The sequence below is a fragment of the Hemicordylus capensis genome, chromosome 3 (assembly GCF_027244095.1).
Source record: "Hemicordylus capensis ecotype Gifberg chromosome 3, rHemCap1.1.pri, whole genome shotgun sequence".
In the NCBI taxonomy this organism is placed as follows: Eukaryota; Metazoa; Chordata; class Lepidosauria; order Squamata; family Cordylidae; genus Hemicordylus; species Hemicordylus capensis.
In genome coordinates, this window is record NC_069659.1 from 327,096,143 (window position 1) to 327,113,804 (window position 17,662).

General features: G+C 40.9%; 1 protein-coding gene across 3 annotated transcripts in view; it reads left to right on the forward strand.

Annotated features, from left to right (window-relative positions):
- The window catches only part of RSRC1 (arginine and serine rich coiled-coil 1), a 354,988-nt gene that overhangs the window by 325,187 nt on the left and 12,139 nt on the right, over positions 1-17,662 (forward strand). For all 3 annotated transcript variants that reach the window (XM_053309286.1, XM_053309288.1, XM_053309287.1), the window contains 2 exons: positions 13,154-13,260; positions 16,150-16,296. In XM_053309286.1, coding sequence (XP_053165261.1) covers positions 13,154-13,260; positions 16,150-16,296 — 254 coding nt within the window. The remainder of the gene's footprint in view (positions 1-13,153; positions 13,261-16,149; positions 16,297-17,662) is intronic.

Consider the following 17,662-nt stretch of genomic DNA (forward strand, 5'->3'; position numbering starts at 1 on the left):
ATTGACTTACCATCCCCAGCTACTATTTAAATTTAAAAAAACAAAAACAAAAACAAAATGGACTAATTATGCTTTTAGCATCATGTGTTTTTTTTAGCATTAAACAGTTTTTGACTGTTTTTGATTAGTCCAGCAGAAGTATTGGCCCTATATGACCTAAAAACTACCATCCTTCTAACACCCTAATTACTATCTTTGCAGTCAGATGACACTGTTGTTTTTGTGGCACCCTCTGATGGTCAAATATAACCAATAAAAGCATGCAGAGAGGCCTTCTCAGTGGCTTCTGCCTTCCTCTGGAATACTTTCCCCTCTCGGTTCTCCAGACTCATAAGTTTGGATCCTGATGAATATCATTCACAAATTATGTAAATAGTTAATTGGGTATCTTTTGGTGAAGTGTATATGTGTAATTATTAGATCTGTGTTTGTGTGTATGTAATTACATTCTATAATTTAAAATTGTTTCCTGTTCAAGTATACTAGGTTAGGATAACTGACTATTCTGTAAAATATATATATTTCATGCCCCTTCAGTCTGCAGCTCAGTTCTGTTAGAGCAATGTATTTCTCTACAGATGGGTCTAACAGGACTTCATATTATGAGATCATTGAACTGATTGTCTCTGTGGCAGCTGTTGCATGTGTCACAGGCCATTATCTCATATTTCATTGTTCTTCAATTTCTGGCTTTTCTTCCCCATCCCCCAATTCTTATTTCCCACTTGAAAAGCTCACATTTTGCACCAGTTAACATCTTTCCCTACATTGCACGGGCTTTTTCTGACCCCAAACTTTCCCCTCTCCCCATATGAAGTGAATGATATTTTGCTGTTTTACCTATTGCCAGGTTTTGAAGGCCCTACCAATATATTTGGGCATTCACATTCTTTCTTGTGAAGGGCAGCATGGGTGAATTGGACTGTTTTACGACACCACGGAATGCTGTGTAGAGTTTGGAGAAATCCTTTATTAAGATCATTTGTAATAAAGTCTAAAAACTTTATATTGTTTATATTAGTGCTGTTAATTATCTAGTCTAGATCTCTATTTTCAGTATTGGCCACACCATTTTATGATATCTGAAAACTTTATTAACAATTATAACTTTTTCCAGACTACTGTAATTATGTACCCAAGCAATGGAATGTAAAATTTAGCACTTGCATGCTTATTTTTGAGGTCTGTTTGTTAACTGGTCTGTAATCCATTGTACACATTGATTTTTGCACAGTGCCAATCATTTTTCCATCAGAATGTTGTGTAGTACTGCATCAAATACTTTACACTGGAGTGGGTATATATTTGTGAAGAAATTATCCTGGTCAACCAAACTTGTTACTGTCCTGTGCCATCATTTACTACTGGAAGCAGGTATCCCCATATTCAAGCCAAGTTGAATTTGGAAGCTGAGTGGAAATGTTCCATAGGGATTAAGCACACAGTGATCCATTCCGGTGGTTAAACCAAAGTACAGCAAAAAAAAACCCCTCCCCAAATGAACATATGTATCTAAGAAATCTTAAGTCCAAAATACAACCACCACCCTGGACATACTGGCCTCTATCTATGTGAATCATAGTACTCTAGAGGTTTCCTGCTTTTTATATTATTTTATTGAAACATTACAGAACTACACAATTAATCAACTTTTCTACGTTTTATTGTGTATCCCAGTATGAAATGAATTGTAGCCATTTTGGGGGTGGGGGCATGTAAATTCATGTTGTTTCTGAACTGTAACTTCTTTGAGAAAGGGAATCTTACCAAAAAACAGTAATTATGAAGTATGAATCAAGCTTTTGATTAAGTATTAACTGTTCTAAAAGTCCCTTCATATATTAAATGTCAATATATGAAGGATTCCTTATGAAGAATCCTCTAATTAGAAAATAAATTTATATTCCACTTTTCTATTTTTTCAAAATGGATCTATTCTAGAACTCAAAAACAAATTAATATATAAAAAGAGCCAATGAACAAAATGTTATTGTACATAGCAAAAACTGTAAAGAACCTAACAAATAAGTTACCAGCTGACATTCTAAGGAGTACTCAGAAGTATTAGAGCTCTTGCCCAACAGTGTGCGTGCTAGAGGAATGGGGGAATTGCACGAGGGCTCCCACTGTGTGCCCAAAGAGGCTCAAAGTCCAAATGAACTGATCTATAAAACAAGTACCTGCTCTCTCTGCTGTAATGGAAAATGCCTGTAAATCCACAATAGTGCAGGAAGATCAAGGAATTCATTGAGCCAACGGAAGTAATGGCACCAAGTTCCCACCCATTACTTTAAAAAATAATAATAATGAGAGTGAATAGTTTTTGCTTCGATCATAATTATCTGTGATATATTTGACGTTAATAAACTATACATTGATAGTGCAATTGATTATTTGCTTATCTGCTTGCTATAGATTTTCCTGGTGAAGGGTCATTAGGGACCAGAAATGGATTGGATTTTTGTTTCATTTTGAATAAAGTGTATCTATACTTTTCTTCAGGCTACCTTGGCTAGCCCTTAAAATAGTACTTAAGATGCATCTGGAATTAAATCATACTTTTATCTGGTTCCTCATGATGCATCGTTTTATGGATTAAAATAAAAGCATGGATCTGTGCCACCTGTTGCCACATTGTCTTGTGGAACTGTTAATATGTGCAGATCAGAGTAATATCTGGCACAGGTTCGTGATGACACTTACGAAGTTTTGATGAACTGAAAAGATTCCAAAGCAACTTCTTGTGCTTTCAGGTTTTTATATCCGTTAAAGTTCCTTGTTTGCTCTTCACACACATTCATATGTTTATTTAATAAACACTTTTATATAAGATTAGCAAAATGTCCATTTTTTATAATGCCCATTTGACATTTTGAGTGGGAGAAGAGAGCCCGTTTATTGCAGGGATTGTGCCAGTGAGGAGGCACATGTGTGGTTCTTTCATTGCATACCAAGCAGTTTGGTGCTTAGGATGGGCTGATTTTGCCCACCTTCCAACTAAATACACACTTTACATTTTACTATAGGAGTAAATGGCAGCCATTCGTTTAAATGGGAGAAAATAAGGGTGTAAATTCAGGGGTGCACTTAGAGTGGCAGCTAAGCATGTCACCTGCCTTTAGTCACTCCATTTTCTTGTGGAGATTAATTTTTGCTCATTTTCTGACTCTCTTACTGATTGCAACCCATTTTTCTTTTGCTAGAGAACTTAATGAGAGCCACTGATAATCAAGTGTGTTCCTATCTGCATAGAATAGTTCACTGATTTCTTTATATGTGGTTATAATGTGAACCTTTAATTAATTTTTTCTGTTTATTCTCATTATATCTCTATATATTTTGTGTGTCCTTATGTGTGTATGTATGTATATTATATAGCAATAATATGTCACAGATAATATAAGTGCCACATATAGAGACATACCAACCAGGTGACATGCTATATAAAGTTTTTTGGACTACAGAGATATAAAAGATAGAAGAAGCTAGTAATTGCCTTTAAGATCAGAGCACAAAGCATTACCTTGGATTTTACAAGGCCAGCCAGCAACAAAAGAGCAGTAATTTATGAGCTCAGTGTAAAAGAATAGCATAATTGCATTAAAAATTAATGCTAATGAACACTAAAATGGGGAAGGTGGTTATGATGAAAGTTTGTATTCATCTTCTCTGGTTTGAATGATGGCTAGTGGCTTGATTAATGGCTTAATTTCTATCAATTAGCGGGGAAAAATCTCCTACGAGACAAGGGTAAATTGAGCATTGAATTACATATCATGCTTTTGTGTGCTGAGAAAAAAGAGCTGAGTATCTCTGATATTAGCCACAGTGACAAATGTGGTATGCCCCACAATGTCTGCATTAGGTCTCCTGACAGGCTGGTTGTGTGTGGTTATGGGGTGTTTGGAGATGGCTGGCAGACAACATTCACTGGCAAGTTCCTGAGAAACCTACAGCTCTTCCATCTATGGAATTTTAATTAGAGTCAGTAAGAATTCAAGAATTAAAATGGACAGCTAGCAGCAAGAGCAGAGTCTGCAGTCTGCCCTGTTTATGTGCTGTGGATGAAACTTTCTACAGTCTCTCTCTCTCTCCCTCCCCCCACCCCTCCAGCCAAAAAAACCCCAGCAAACAGTCACCACCTTCAGGACATTATTGATGTTTCCTGCCATTTATTCTCTGATTTTGAAGGTTTCCTTTTAATTGCATATCTTTTTATTTACATGCAACTTCAGTATCTGGAAAACACTGAGTTAACACTGTAAAATACACCTTAATAGCTTAGTTAAAAGAAAGATACATTTCCTCAATTGCAAGGAAATACAATAATGATCTCCCTGCAGTACAGTCGTTCCTCGCCTATTTCGGTTTTCCCAATCATAGATTTGAATATCTGTGACTGGGTAATTGTGACCACCCCCGCCAATCGTAACCTGAGTATCCACGGCTTGGCAATTTTTTTAAAAAAATTGGGAGTTTCATCACTTTCAGGGGTCTGGGGGTGATTTTGGGTTGTCTGGGGGTCATTTCCGGGAGTGAGGGGGAATTATTTCAATTTTTTTACCTTGTTTTCAGTCGCCTCACAGCTGCAATTCCCCATACCCCCTGTTTGCCATTGAAACAATTGGCTCATCTACCGCAAATTTGCCAGCCACAAGGGTTTCCAGGAACGGAACCCTCATGGTTGGTGTAGGACGACTGTAATTCAGATGTAAGTTGTCATTTGACTTAGATATGTGTGGTCCACTGTAGGCAAAAGGAAGAGTTCTGGGGAAAAATAAAGAAATAATATGAACAGGAAGTGAAAAGGGAAGCATTTAAAAAGCTATTTGTATATGTCTTGGCTTGTACGGAAGTAAGTCAGTGGATGGAGCCAGTTTTGCTGGCCCTTCTGACTTTGCTTAGTTGAGAATATAGTTGAGACTGCCTGTTGTCACTTGGGGCAAGTATTAACATCCTGGCCCAAGCCAAAGGTTGGTGCTGACACCACCCCACTTCTCCCTTACTGGCCTCACCTTCTTGGACACAAGCTCTGTCCTCAGGCCAGTGCCACTGTTATATCAGGCAACAGTGTGCACCCAGCTTTGCTGATGCCTGTCTCATGCTGCTACTGCAGTTAACTCACTCTCTCCCACTGTCTCTTTCCTCCAGCACCTAACCTGTCTGCTTTGCTTTATGGAGTCAGACAGAGAAGCTGGAGGGGAGAGACCGGTGGGGGGGGGGAGTTAGTCACTGCTACTGGCACAGTGGTAGCATCAAGAGACAGAGGTGACACAGGCTAATGAAGCTGAATGCATACTGCAGGTCTCCAGGAGATAAAAGAGGACAAACTTGGTGCTGGAGGGGAGAGAGAACAAGCTGGTCATAGCAGTGGCGGCAGCAAGAGACAGGATCCAGCAAAGCTGTGTGCATGCTGCTGCCTGATACAGCAAGCAGTGGCAGCAGCCTGAGGACAGAGCATGCATCCCAGAAAGTAAGTCTGGCACAGGGGAAGAGGGGTGTTTGCAGTGGCAGCCTCTGACCCTGGTATGTGCCAGTAAGGCAGAATTGAGGCCGGGATGGGGTACAGAGGAAGAGAATAGGGGTGACAGCAGAGAAGAGGTGACGGCGGTAGCAGCAGATGGGTGAAGTGGCACCATGGTGGGCTCAGAGCTCCACACTTGCACCTCCCTTGGCAAATTTGCTGCCTGAACTTGTCACTTCACCCAGCCTCTTGGGAGTGTCGCCTCCTGTCTGTTAAAATTAGCTGCTGACCTAAGATTCAAAGAATGATTTATTATTTGGTGGTTTGTTTATTCGATTTCTATACCGCTCTTCCAAAAATGGCTCAGGGTAATTTACACAGAGAAATAATAAATAAATAAGATGGATCCCTGTCCCGAAAGGGCTCACAATCTAAAAAGAAACACAAGATAGACACCAGCAACAGTTACTGGAGATATAGTGCTGGGGTTGGATAGGGCCAGTTACTCTCCCCCTGCTAAATAAAGAGAATCGCCATGTTAAAAGGTGCCTCTTTGCCCAGTTAGCAGGGGTTAGGGATTTATGTTGATGGATTTCTATAAGGAGAGAGTTCTATAGAACCAGAGTTAGCCCTGAAAATGCCCTCCTCCTTGTCTCCACAAATGTTAGGTGGCAGGAGGTAAGAATCTGGAGAGTAAGACACTGGGCTTCTTTTGCTCATGCTAATATTCCACAACTTGTGACATCTAATAATGCTTAACATTTATATAGTGCTTTTTGAGTGTGCAAAGTGGTTCACATATAGTCTCTTACAAAAGTCCTAAGATAAATAAATATTATCCCCATATTGCAGCTGAGGAACTGAAGTTTGGAGAGAGTGGCTTGCCTAAGGCCACATTGTGAGTTCATGGCAGAGATTAGATTTTAAGCAGGAAAGTCAGCTTTGTAGCCACTGCACACGACACCAGCAATTGTCCCTCACCCCACTTATCCTTACACACTCCTTGTCTTTCAATTTGCCCCTCTATCATTCTGTGACTCTGTGCAGTTCCCAGCCAAATACAGGTGATTCCATCAATTTCAGTGGAAAAATAAGTGTTAGTTTAGCTGAATGTTGAAAGAGCTTGTCAATTAACCCACATAAAGATTTGACATAGATCTGACAAATGTGCTAAAAACTGCAATTGCTGAAAACATTGTGCCATTGGGGGAGGGGGGGATTTTGGTTGCAAAACCCAAAAGTACTGAAAAACAGAGACACTCTCCCTCCCAATGCATGTGTCTTATATAAGGTGCCTTGTGACCTGGTTATTTGTTTCTAGAGAGACAGGTTGCTTAATTTTCCATTGTATCTGTATTTCAATTGCAAATATTCCGCATAGCCAGCACATGGATGATAAAGCACTCAGTACAAAACACTACTTCTCTATTGCTGCTCTGATGCTTTGGAGCACACTTCCTGCTGAAACAAAAGCCTCCCCATCTCTTACAACTTTTAAAAGGGCAGTCAAGACGCTTTTGTTCACCCAGGCTTTTAATTAGATACTGTTTTAATTGTGTTTTAATTGTGTTTTAATAGTTTTAACTTGTAAATTTTAATTGTTGAAATGTTTTAATCTTTTTATTGGTTGTTTTTATTCTCTTGTAAACCGCCCAGAGAACTTGTGTGTTGGGCGGTATAAAAATATGTTAAATAAATAAATAAACAATACCTTGACAGTCAAAAAAAGGAAGTGGAATAGTGAAAAGAACCCTCCCCCGCTCCATGTAAGTATCTGTATTTGTATGCATGTGCTCATGTCTGTCAGGGCTAAACTATGAACAATGGCCAGGGGGAACCAGGACTCAGAAACCAGAGCCAGGAGACGAATGTTGCCCAAGCAAAGGTCCTAGCCCAAACAGAAGGCTTGTATAGGCCATTCTGTTTAGGAGGGCTCATTGGCCAGTCTGGGTTTGTGGAACCAGACTAGAAACTGGATACTCTTATTGCCCCAAAAGATTCAGATTGCAGCCTTGGTGGCTCAACAGCTGGGGCAGCCAGGGGCATAGCTATAATTGAGCGAAAAGGTTCACTGGCCCCTAGCTCCTGAGGGCCCTCCAGCTCCATCCCTCCCTATTTCCTTCATGATCTCCCTCACTCTGGGGGGGCCGCCAGAGAGAGGGATGAACACAGGCCCCCTCTCCCCTAGCTATGCCCCTGGGGGCAGCCATGTACATAGCCAGTCTAGAATTTCTGGTTCTAGAATGGGTGGCTTCTGAGATGCTTGCATGCAATAGATATGTGCCTTTTCTCCTTTCCTATATTTATTTCAAGTCACAGTCCTGGACAGGCAACAGACTTGAGGAAGAAGATAAGAAAATTGGTCTACTGAAAACAGGAAGTAAGAGGTGGATGGATTTTGAGGCTAGGGTCAAATGTTGGCTGCAGGAGCTGTGCAGCAGAAAGAGGCTATTGGTTAGGAAAGAAGATAATGTGAAGTAGTGAAGAGGAATGGGGATGTCAAAACAATGAGTAGACTATATGCCATCCTCTGTTCCACTTTTCATTTCTGTGCGTGGATTTTTCATCTTCCCATTTCAGCTGTGTAGTCTAAATCAAGACAAAGAGAAAATTCCAGTCCACACACATTCTCAGTATGTTGAAATTGTTTTGGTGTATAGAGATAGTGGTGGTGGTGTTTAAATTGCCATGTTTCCTTTAGTAAACCTATGATCGGAATAAGCTGAGCTTTTAGAATATTATCTGGTAAATATAACTTGTCATACCATTTTTGTTTATAGCATTTTACCTATATAGTGTGGTTCACCAAACATTGAGTCCTCTGATTTTTATATCATTATCACAAAGGACTTTTTAAAAACAAAACTGATTCTTTACCACAGCACTCTTCAGATGTTATTTAAAAAGGAGATGCTCTACCAGTGTACAGTGTCCTGAGCACATCAGCAAGGCCCCCGTGAGTGGGGAAACATTCAGAAACCTCACCTCCACACTGAACACAGAGTTTCTCTGGGGTACCCCAGCCTTCCAGTCATGGAAGGAATCTCTTCATGCTTAGATCATTTGTTTCTACAGACACTGTGAACTTGTTCAGATTGGGGATTAGATTTCTGAGCACATCGGTGCCAGGGCAGAGCTGGCCTGCATGCTCTTGGAATACTGTACACATGAACAGCGTTCTTTTTTTAATATCTGAAGAGGGCTCACCTCTCTTCTAATTGTGTTTGAGCTTCCATATCTGTCTGTTGTGAGCGTTAATAATTACCGTTAGCCAGTGAAAAATGTATTTATAGGAACAACGTGTACACGAATGGTAATGATGATGATAAAGCTTACAAAAACAAATGGCATCAAGGCAAATATTCCTAAGTTACTATAAAAGGAGTTGCAGTCTTGAAAGACAGCTGTTTTCTGGACTGCTGTTTTCTGGACATTTTGGACACCAAACACAAGGTCCCTGAAATCCTATTTGCTTATGTGTTGGGGTTTAACTGGTAATGCAGTGCCACCTGCTGTTTTTGGTAGATCACTACTGCAGTATTATTGTGTTGACTTACAGATGAAACCCATGTGATTTGAGCAGACAGATTGAAATTGAAGCTTATCACATGAAGGTCTTGCCAAACCTCCCGCAGAACTGTATTAATAATTTTTCTCTGCATACATATTTCTCCTATTTTCCCCACCAGCTTTGGTAATAAGATAAAAGGAACAAAGCTACTAGGAGCAAGCTTAATTGTAATTCTCATAGAAGGGGATGATTTATGTATGAAAAATGGCATCAACAGTCACTAATACAAATAGTTCTGTATTTCCAGTCTGACCAGAGTGAAAGGACTTGCTGTACAATGAGTTAGTATTGATTTTTTTTGTCTGTACCCTCTTAGCTTTCTGACTCCATTATTTTTGATTTTACTATGAAATATATATCCTTTCTACTGACATCTGACAAACACTATATGGAAGTCATTTTGTCTACCAATAATGTGTTTGTCAACAATATCGTACACTAATGGATACAGCTTCCTTCCAGTCCATTTTTATCCAGTTAATGTCACTGAAGTAATTCTGGTACACGTTCTGCGATTTTGTTTCTCCTGGGGGCAGATCCCCACACTGAGACTGTCATTCACAGTAGGGTATTTGTGCCCATACACATGGAAGGGTATTTATTATGTCCATATCTATCCATGGCTTTCCACTGAATTGGTAATACTGCAAAGTAGACACTATGGGCCAGTTCAGATGATACTGTCCCTACTCATGCAATTAGGAAGGGGACGCACCAAGAGTGTACTAAATGTCCTCCTGGCAATTGATACTTGCATATCAAGCATTTGTACCACATATAGAGGGATGAGCAGGCACACACACCCCGCCCCGCCCCACTGCCATGTGGTAAGGAGACATTCTGACCTGGCATTGGGATGTCCACAAAGAACATCACAATGGGCATGCTCTCATCGAGTGCCTTTCCTTATTGTGTTGGCTGGGATGGTATCGTCCACACTGGCTGTGTGTGTTTGTCATATGTAACATGCACATATGGTGTATACAGATATTATACAGATCCTTTACAGTTGTGATATTTGTAACTAGAGTAGGACGGTCATCATGTGTGAAGCATCCTCAATTGCAGGTATGCCTGAGAATCCTAGAGTAGCTTGTCGTGCGTGTGTCTGCTTTGAGTAAGCATGCTTATATAATCCAATTATAGTTTCCATCACAGGAGCAACTTGCAAGTGTACTCCACAGGTCACACATTGGCTTAATCGGGGAGAGGGGAGGGCACACATGCAAGTAACATTTGACCTTAAGGATACTATTGGAAAATGCTGTGGATAAATAAACAGGGATGGCTAGAAACATAATCTTAGACTAATAAACCTAGAAACATAATCCTGGACTAATAAATCTTGGTGTCTAATCCAGCAAGGCAATTTGCATATTCTTAAACGTACATATTCAGCTGCTGTAGTTTAGCAATTATTTATTTATCAAAACGTTGTCTTATATATAGTGTGATGCCAGCAGAATCTGTGCACTCATTAACTCATCCCCCAGCAGAACCCTGAGCTTTCCCAAAAGGTGTTGAGGTTCCCTCGACCCTTGGCAAAGGCCTTTTGGGACTCTATGGGGCTGCATAGGGAGAAAGCGATGATTGTATGGGGCTGTGCATTTCATGTGATGAAATCCCATACATTGCTCTGTATGTGATCCCACGTAAACTTCATTTTAAATATTCAGATTAGCTGTGGCCACTCTCCAATATACTTTGGTGCAAGCTTTCATGCTGAATAAGTTGCCTTTTCTTCATCTTTTTGTTTCATTCAGCTGTTGCCCCCAGACTCTGGAATGCTCTCCCAGTGGCCGTCTGCTTCTCAGTCTCTATCAAAGTTTTTAAAAGGCGTGTGGAATCTTGGCTTTTTACCCAGGCTTTTATATGATTGTTTCTATTGTTGCTGCTTTATATATATTTTTATGGTTATATTGTGCTTGTTTTTTAATCTTTTTAATCAGACCTGTATTTTTATATTCTACTTTAACTGTGTAATTTTTATAGTCTTGTTTTAACTTTTGTGTGAACTGTCTTGAGATTGTTTTAATGAAAGGCAATATAGAAATTTAACAATAAATAAATCCATCTCCTAGCATCATACTATCATACTAGTAGAAACAGCAGCATTTGTTTCTACTAGTATGCATAAGCACATACTCAGTGCCAATGGAGACAAGCTCAAGAGGAAGTCTACAGTATCAGGGCTAAAATTATTTCCTTTACTGAGTATGCAAGCATTAAGAGTGAAGATCCAGTATAATGTAGTGATTAAAGTGTTAGGCTAGAATTGGGGAGACTAAGGTTCAAATCCCTGCTCAGCTGTGTAGCTCTCTGGATGATCTTGGGCCAGTCACTCTTGCTTAGCGTAAACTGCCTCACAGTGTGTTGTGAGGATAAAATTGGTAGGGATGGAGAGACCATATTGTTGGAGGGAAAGGCAGGGGGAAATGTGGTGGTGGTGGTCAGATTTCCCTGACTATTTGAATAAGGAAATGTAGTTACAGATTAGGCAATGTTCAAAATTCTGTTCTCTCTGCCTTTGTATGAGCAAATCCTTTGTGTGTAAGCAAAGTTACGTGCATTAGTTGTTTATAGAAATAAATACTGAAGTATTCTTCTGGATAAAGAAGTACTCATCACCCTGTGGGGCTGACTCTTTAGATAATCTCTCAGATTCGGATACTTCTAGGCTTGTGTGCCCTGAAGAAGTATAGATGATGTATTATGGCTTCTCTCACACACATAGCTTCAGACTGCCATAGACCCTTTGCCAGTATATAACTTTTCTGTCCCGCTATCAACACTTTCTATCCCTGGATGTATTCTGCTTTCTTTCTCAGTTGTGCATCAAGGAACTTGTATTCTCCCTGCATCTTTTTGTTACCAATATATATTTGCCTGGTCGTATTAATTTCCTTTCTAATGGAAGTGAAAAATGCAACATTCATGTTTATTAAAATGAAACTCAAAGGAAATGAGTGTTGGTTTGTAAAATATTTTTTTCATAACTCTAGCACAATCTTTTCAATTATTAAAAGACTAAAGAACTTTTTAAAATGTTGCGTGAAAGCACCATCAGAATATTAAAATGGTATGGAGGTGGACCTCATTATCGGTGAATTTGGTATCCACGGTCAGGAAAAAGACACCCGACCTCGGCACACGTGGGGAGGGGGAGCTCAAACACATGCCAGCCATGTGTATCTGTGCGTTGGAGGTGGCTGGAAACAACCACAGAGGTAATTTCAACAGAGCCACAAAATGGCTTCCATCTTTATTTTAAAAATAGAGAGGGGAAAACATGCCGATTTTTGGCTGATTTGGGGCCACAACATGACTCAGGAGGAGCAGCAGAGCAAGGTAAGAAGTCCCCCCCCCCTTCGTGAAATTTGGTCAGTTTTTGGCAGATCAAGAACCTAACTCTCTCAATCACATTGACCTTAATAACTAGATATTTATGGTTTCCATATCCGCGACTGCAGTCCAGAACAGAACCTCTGTGAATATCGAGGTCCACCTGTACATGATTATAATATGGATACTTTCAAAAAGTTGCCTTAGGGATACAGTGGTCTCTGTGTAGCATCACAGAGCCATCACTGTATAGCAGTGATTCTCAGTGTGGTAAGTGAGCCTCCCTGAAAGGATCAGACTCATTGCCAGGTTGATAGATGGGTGAGATTATTTTATTTATTTATTTTACATTTATATCCTACTCTTCCTCCAAGGAGCTCAGTGGTGTACGTGCTTATTTTCTGAGTTGGGCGACAGAATATCAAGTCTCTCTTACTGCTTTCAGGCATTTTACTGGACTGTTCGTCCATCCTTTGTGAAGGATCCTCTGAACTCATTGCAATAAGAATCTGACTCATTATTAAAGAATGCTTGGTCATCTGTGTTGTCCTGTAACTAGAGTAAATGATGAACATTTCAGTTTCATTGTCCAAATGAGTTGTTTTAGCCTTTCCATGCTTATTCTCTAACAAAGCAAGAATGGCTTCCTTGGCAGAGCCATAGCTTACCTCAGAGGTTTCTATTTCCGGCGTAACAGAAATACTTTAGAAGAATATTGCAGAGCATTGATCTTAAGCTTATGCTAAACCATACTGACATTATACTCTCTTCCACAGACCAAACCAGCCTCGTAGAACAAGTGAAACGAGTAAAAGAAATTGAAGCAATTGAAAGTGACTCCTTTATTCCACAGGCATTCAGATCAAGTAAAGAAGTCAAAAAGGTAAGCTTTCCGTTCTTTTCTAGAGCCCCTTAAGAGCTAGTGCAGTGTATGTTAATGCAATTTACATTAACTGTTCATGTAGGCAGTCTTAATTCCCAGTCATCAGACTCAGACAAATTTGGATCCCAGTCATGATGTAGTAATATCTTTAAATATTATTCAGGAATGAAGTATCATCAACAGTAATGTGTAATTTACATAATTTGCTCTAGGAGCAATGAAACATAAGTACTGTTGTAAACAATGACCATATCTGGTATATTGCAATAAGCATTATTAGACTTGTCTTGGATCAAGAGAAACACAAGGCCAATTGGACACATTTTGGGCACATGTTCAGTAAGATGGCAAGTGTTGGAGAGATTTAAAAATCTTAATCTTTGTATTTGTGTTAGAATATAAACACAAATATTTATGACAACTGTTTAAAGACAACTGCTTCAAGTATATTGAAGACTACAATATAAATAAAATCCCAATCAAAACCAGATAAAGCATTAGAATCCCACACGTTCAGATTTGCTAGATTGTGTCTGTCCAGTCTGCAATTCCATGTTCCAAGGTAGCCTGGTAGGTCAGTTTAGGTGAAATTCTGAAACGAGGAATGCCTATTTCCAAACATATCTTTCCCTGATCACTCATCAATAGCTGCAAGATGATGCTGTTTATGATGCAGGGCCGGCTCAAGCCACTGGCCTGATTGGCCTTGACAAAGGGCATCAAGGGTTAATGGGCATCAAATCTTATCTGACACAGGAGATAGGGCCACTTTGCATCTCACCACCCAGAGGGGAGGAAATTAGAATACTCTCTGAACAACAGACAGGTGTGAGACCCACAGTCCCCGAGGCCCAGCTCACCCCCTCCCTCATGGCTTTAAAGCTAGAGGACAATGGCCTGGCCAGTGTTCACCCTTTTTAATTTGCAAATGGATATTCCACTGGGAGAAGCTATAGAGATTAATGCCCTCTCAGGCAAGGACCTGCCTACTGATAGACTAAGGTAAAGCTCAGTGCTAGTCAGTTAGTAAATGCTTTTTGTACTTTCTTTTGAATTCCTGTGTGCCTTTCATTACTTCCAATTTCAATCTACTTTCTCCCAATTCCTTATTCTGTGTGCAACCCTTGCTTCTTAATAAAGTTCATATACTTAGAAGTGGCTTCAGTCTGATTTAACAGCTTCTGGAGGGCTACTTGCAAAACTCTTCCCCATGTGTCATTCACTACTGTTGAGTTGTTTTCAGAATAATATCTTCTTGTCCCAAGCTGGACCGTTCAAGGTTGCTGAAGCAGTGTCTAAGCCTGGTCAGTGGCTTAGATCAACTGGTGGCAGCCTACCTTGAAAGAGCGACGTGCTCCTAGAGTTTGGATCAGAGCAATTTCTCTACTGAAGGTAGATCCCAGGAAAGTCCAGAGTGACCCCCGTTTCATCACAATTGGCTGGCAGCAGGTGGGATCGAGATTGAATTGTTTTGCAAGAACTTTGCTAGAAGCTGTCTGAGAGCCAGAACCAGGTTGCACAGAGAAGGTAGAAAGGAGTAAATAAATACACAGATGAATGTGATTTCTGTTCTGTTTTAGTCAGAGTATTAGGAGTCAGTTAGGAGTCATTAAGGAGCAGATCCCCGCTGGGGCCCTTCCTAAGCAAGCCACCCCATCAGCTAGCCAGGCCCAGAAGCTGCCCTGACAAATGAATTGAACAACCCCCACAAGACTTTCTTGTGGGTGTCCGCATCACAGATTCAAATGCTATTCCTGCCAAGCATCAGGAAAGCATAATTATAAATGAGAAGGTGGAAAGGGGATGGAGAGACTCTGGCGCTGAAATTACCTCCGTGCATGAAAGCCTTGTAAGATCAGAGATGGTTGTGCCTCAGAGAAGTTGGGCAGTTAAACCCTTTGAAAGTCCAGTGGTGCACCTACCACTTGCCAATATTTGCCTAAAGAACTGGGACTGGGAGGGTCCCTGGACAGTTACTGTGCACAACAATGTACAAACTCCTATTTTGATTGGAAATGATGTGAGCAACCAGGTTGCCCAACTTGCCTGTGTCAGTGTGGTCTCATGCAGCCAGGCTCAAGCAAGCTCTAATGAGATGGCACCTAGGGATCCAGAATCCCCGCTCTCAGTTCCACCAAACCTCATTGAGGACCAGCCACTTGCATTGCTCTCAAGTACCAGTGACACCATGCAAAAGGAAAAACTGGTGTCAGGGTTAACCCAGAGCACCAATTCAGTAGTGCAACAAGGTGATCTTACTGTCCAGATCTTGCTGAATTGGGGATCAGAGGAACTCAGTGCAGCAAGCCCAGAAAATGCATGTGAGGTCTGCTTGTGGCGAGACAGAAAGAGAAGGAATAATCTATTGGATGCGCATAGCATTATCAGTAGCCCAATCAAGGCAGCATGCGTGATCTAACAAGGAGGTTTGTGAGGGTGAACAAGGACTGGGGTGGCTGCTGCACTATCCCTAGCAGCAGCGGCAGAGGGTAAATGCCTGGCTTTTCTGGAGCATAGTGCTTGGCCAGTGGCTCCCAACCTTCTCCACCCGCACCCCCACCTGTACAATGAATATTTATATACGAGTTTTCAACAAAAGTTCCCAAAGAGAAACCACTTTGGGAACTTTGGTTGAAAAGTGGTATATAAATATTCATCGTATTTGTATGTAGTGCACAGATGGCTCTGCTGCAGGAATGGCAGTGGCATCGTTGGGGGCCAGGGCTTGGTGATTTCAGATACAGGGGCAGGGCTTGGGAGCACTGGGGACTATTTTGGCCAAGGGCACCAAAACCCCTTGAGCTGGCCCTGTTATGATTATGCAAAATTAGCTTGGATACAAAGCTTTTATGAATGTTCTGCATCTGATGGGTCTTCTGTTTTCTGTAGGCTACAGAACCTGCTGAAGTCAAGAGTGAACCCACAACAGCAGAAGTAGGAAATATTGGTCTTGCTACAATTGAAAAAGTAACAGTAACTGGAAGTATTCCTACTGCTATCAGATATCAAGATGAGAACTCACTAGCCCATCCCAATGTAAGCATGGTGAAACTTATCACAGTTCACTTTGAAGAGGTGTAGTAAAGTTATGTGATCTATGTATCCTCCAGAGGTCCTTTTTGTCACCCAAAAAACATGTCCCTGAGGGCTCTACAACCCTCAAGGAGATGTTTGGGTGTCACAGAGCACTTCCTGGAAAAGGGGAAGTGGTTGAACTCCCCCCCCACCTCTGCTGAGCCAGTGATGGAGCTGAGTTGAATTTTTCAGAAGAACTGGTGTTTTGTTAGGATGTCAGCCACTGTTCCTGCACACACACACACACACACACACACACACAAATGCAGCATACATTGTTGTTCAAATAGTGCTTGAGTTACAGGGGAGCAAAAGGGAACATAGTACCCTCCTTAGCTACTATTTTTAGAAAGCTATGGGTGGGTGGGGGCATGATTTAGCTAACACTAGGGGGAGTCAGGTAATAGGGTTTATGGCCCCCCCTACTCCCCCCCCCATAATTCAAGCACTGCAATATGTAGTTTTCAAAAAACATTTAACATTAGAACCGAGAGCAGGAGAATTACTATGTAAAGGTGACACCAAGCTGCCATATCCAAAGTTTAAATAGGGTGACTGAAGTCATTATTTTTCAAAGTCATTCTTTAGTATTTTCTTTTTCAATTTTGTGAGCTACACAGGGAAATGAAATACTTCATTTCTCATAATTTTATGGTAGTTTTTTATATTCACTTATGTCCCAGAAGACGCATTCTTCATATGCACAAAGACTCTAGCCAGAAGCCATAGAATGATACAGTTCGTTTCTTGCCTTCTATGCCACATGACAAACCACTTTTGAAGCTCAGAAAAATTCTGAAGGCAACTTATCAAACTGCATAGGTGTCTACATATTGAAAAATCCCAGTAAGCATTCCAACCCTTGGCCACATCTGAAGTGGCTCTATTTTTAAGATTTTTGAAATCTAGATTGAGAGAAGATACCCACATAACCTTACATGTACAGTGAATCTACCAAAACTGTAATCAATAATTGGATGCAACTTCCAGAATACATTGGCAGACATCCTGACTAAGCATGTGTGCATGCTTCTAACAGAGAAATATACATGGTGTTCCCCACTTGGGAAGCACAGGCACTGTATGATCTGGATTGTGAGCCGTTGAACCCATTAGAATGGGTTCTGCGCCTGCACAGAAGCCTCTCGGTATCGAGTCTACAGCTCCTCTTCGGCGCGTGTGCCCCGCCCCACATGACCATGTGGCTATTTCAGGCGGGAGGAAGCGCAGGAACCTCAGTTCCTTTTCGACTGCCATGGGGATCGCTCGCTATTTCTGCAGCTCCTTCGTTTCAGTTCCTTGGTATATAAAGAAGTTCTTCTACTGT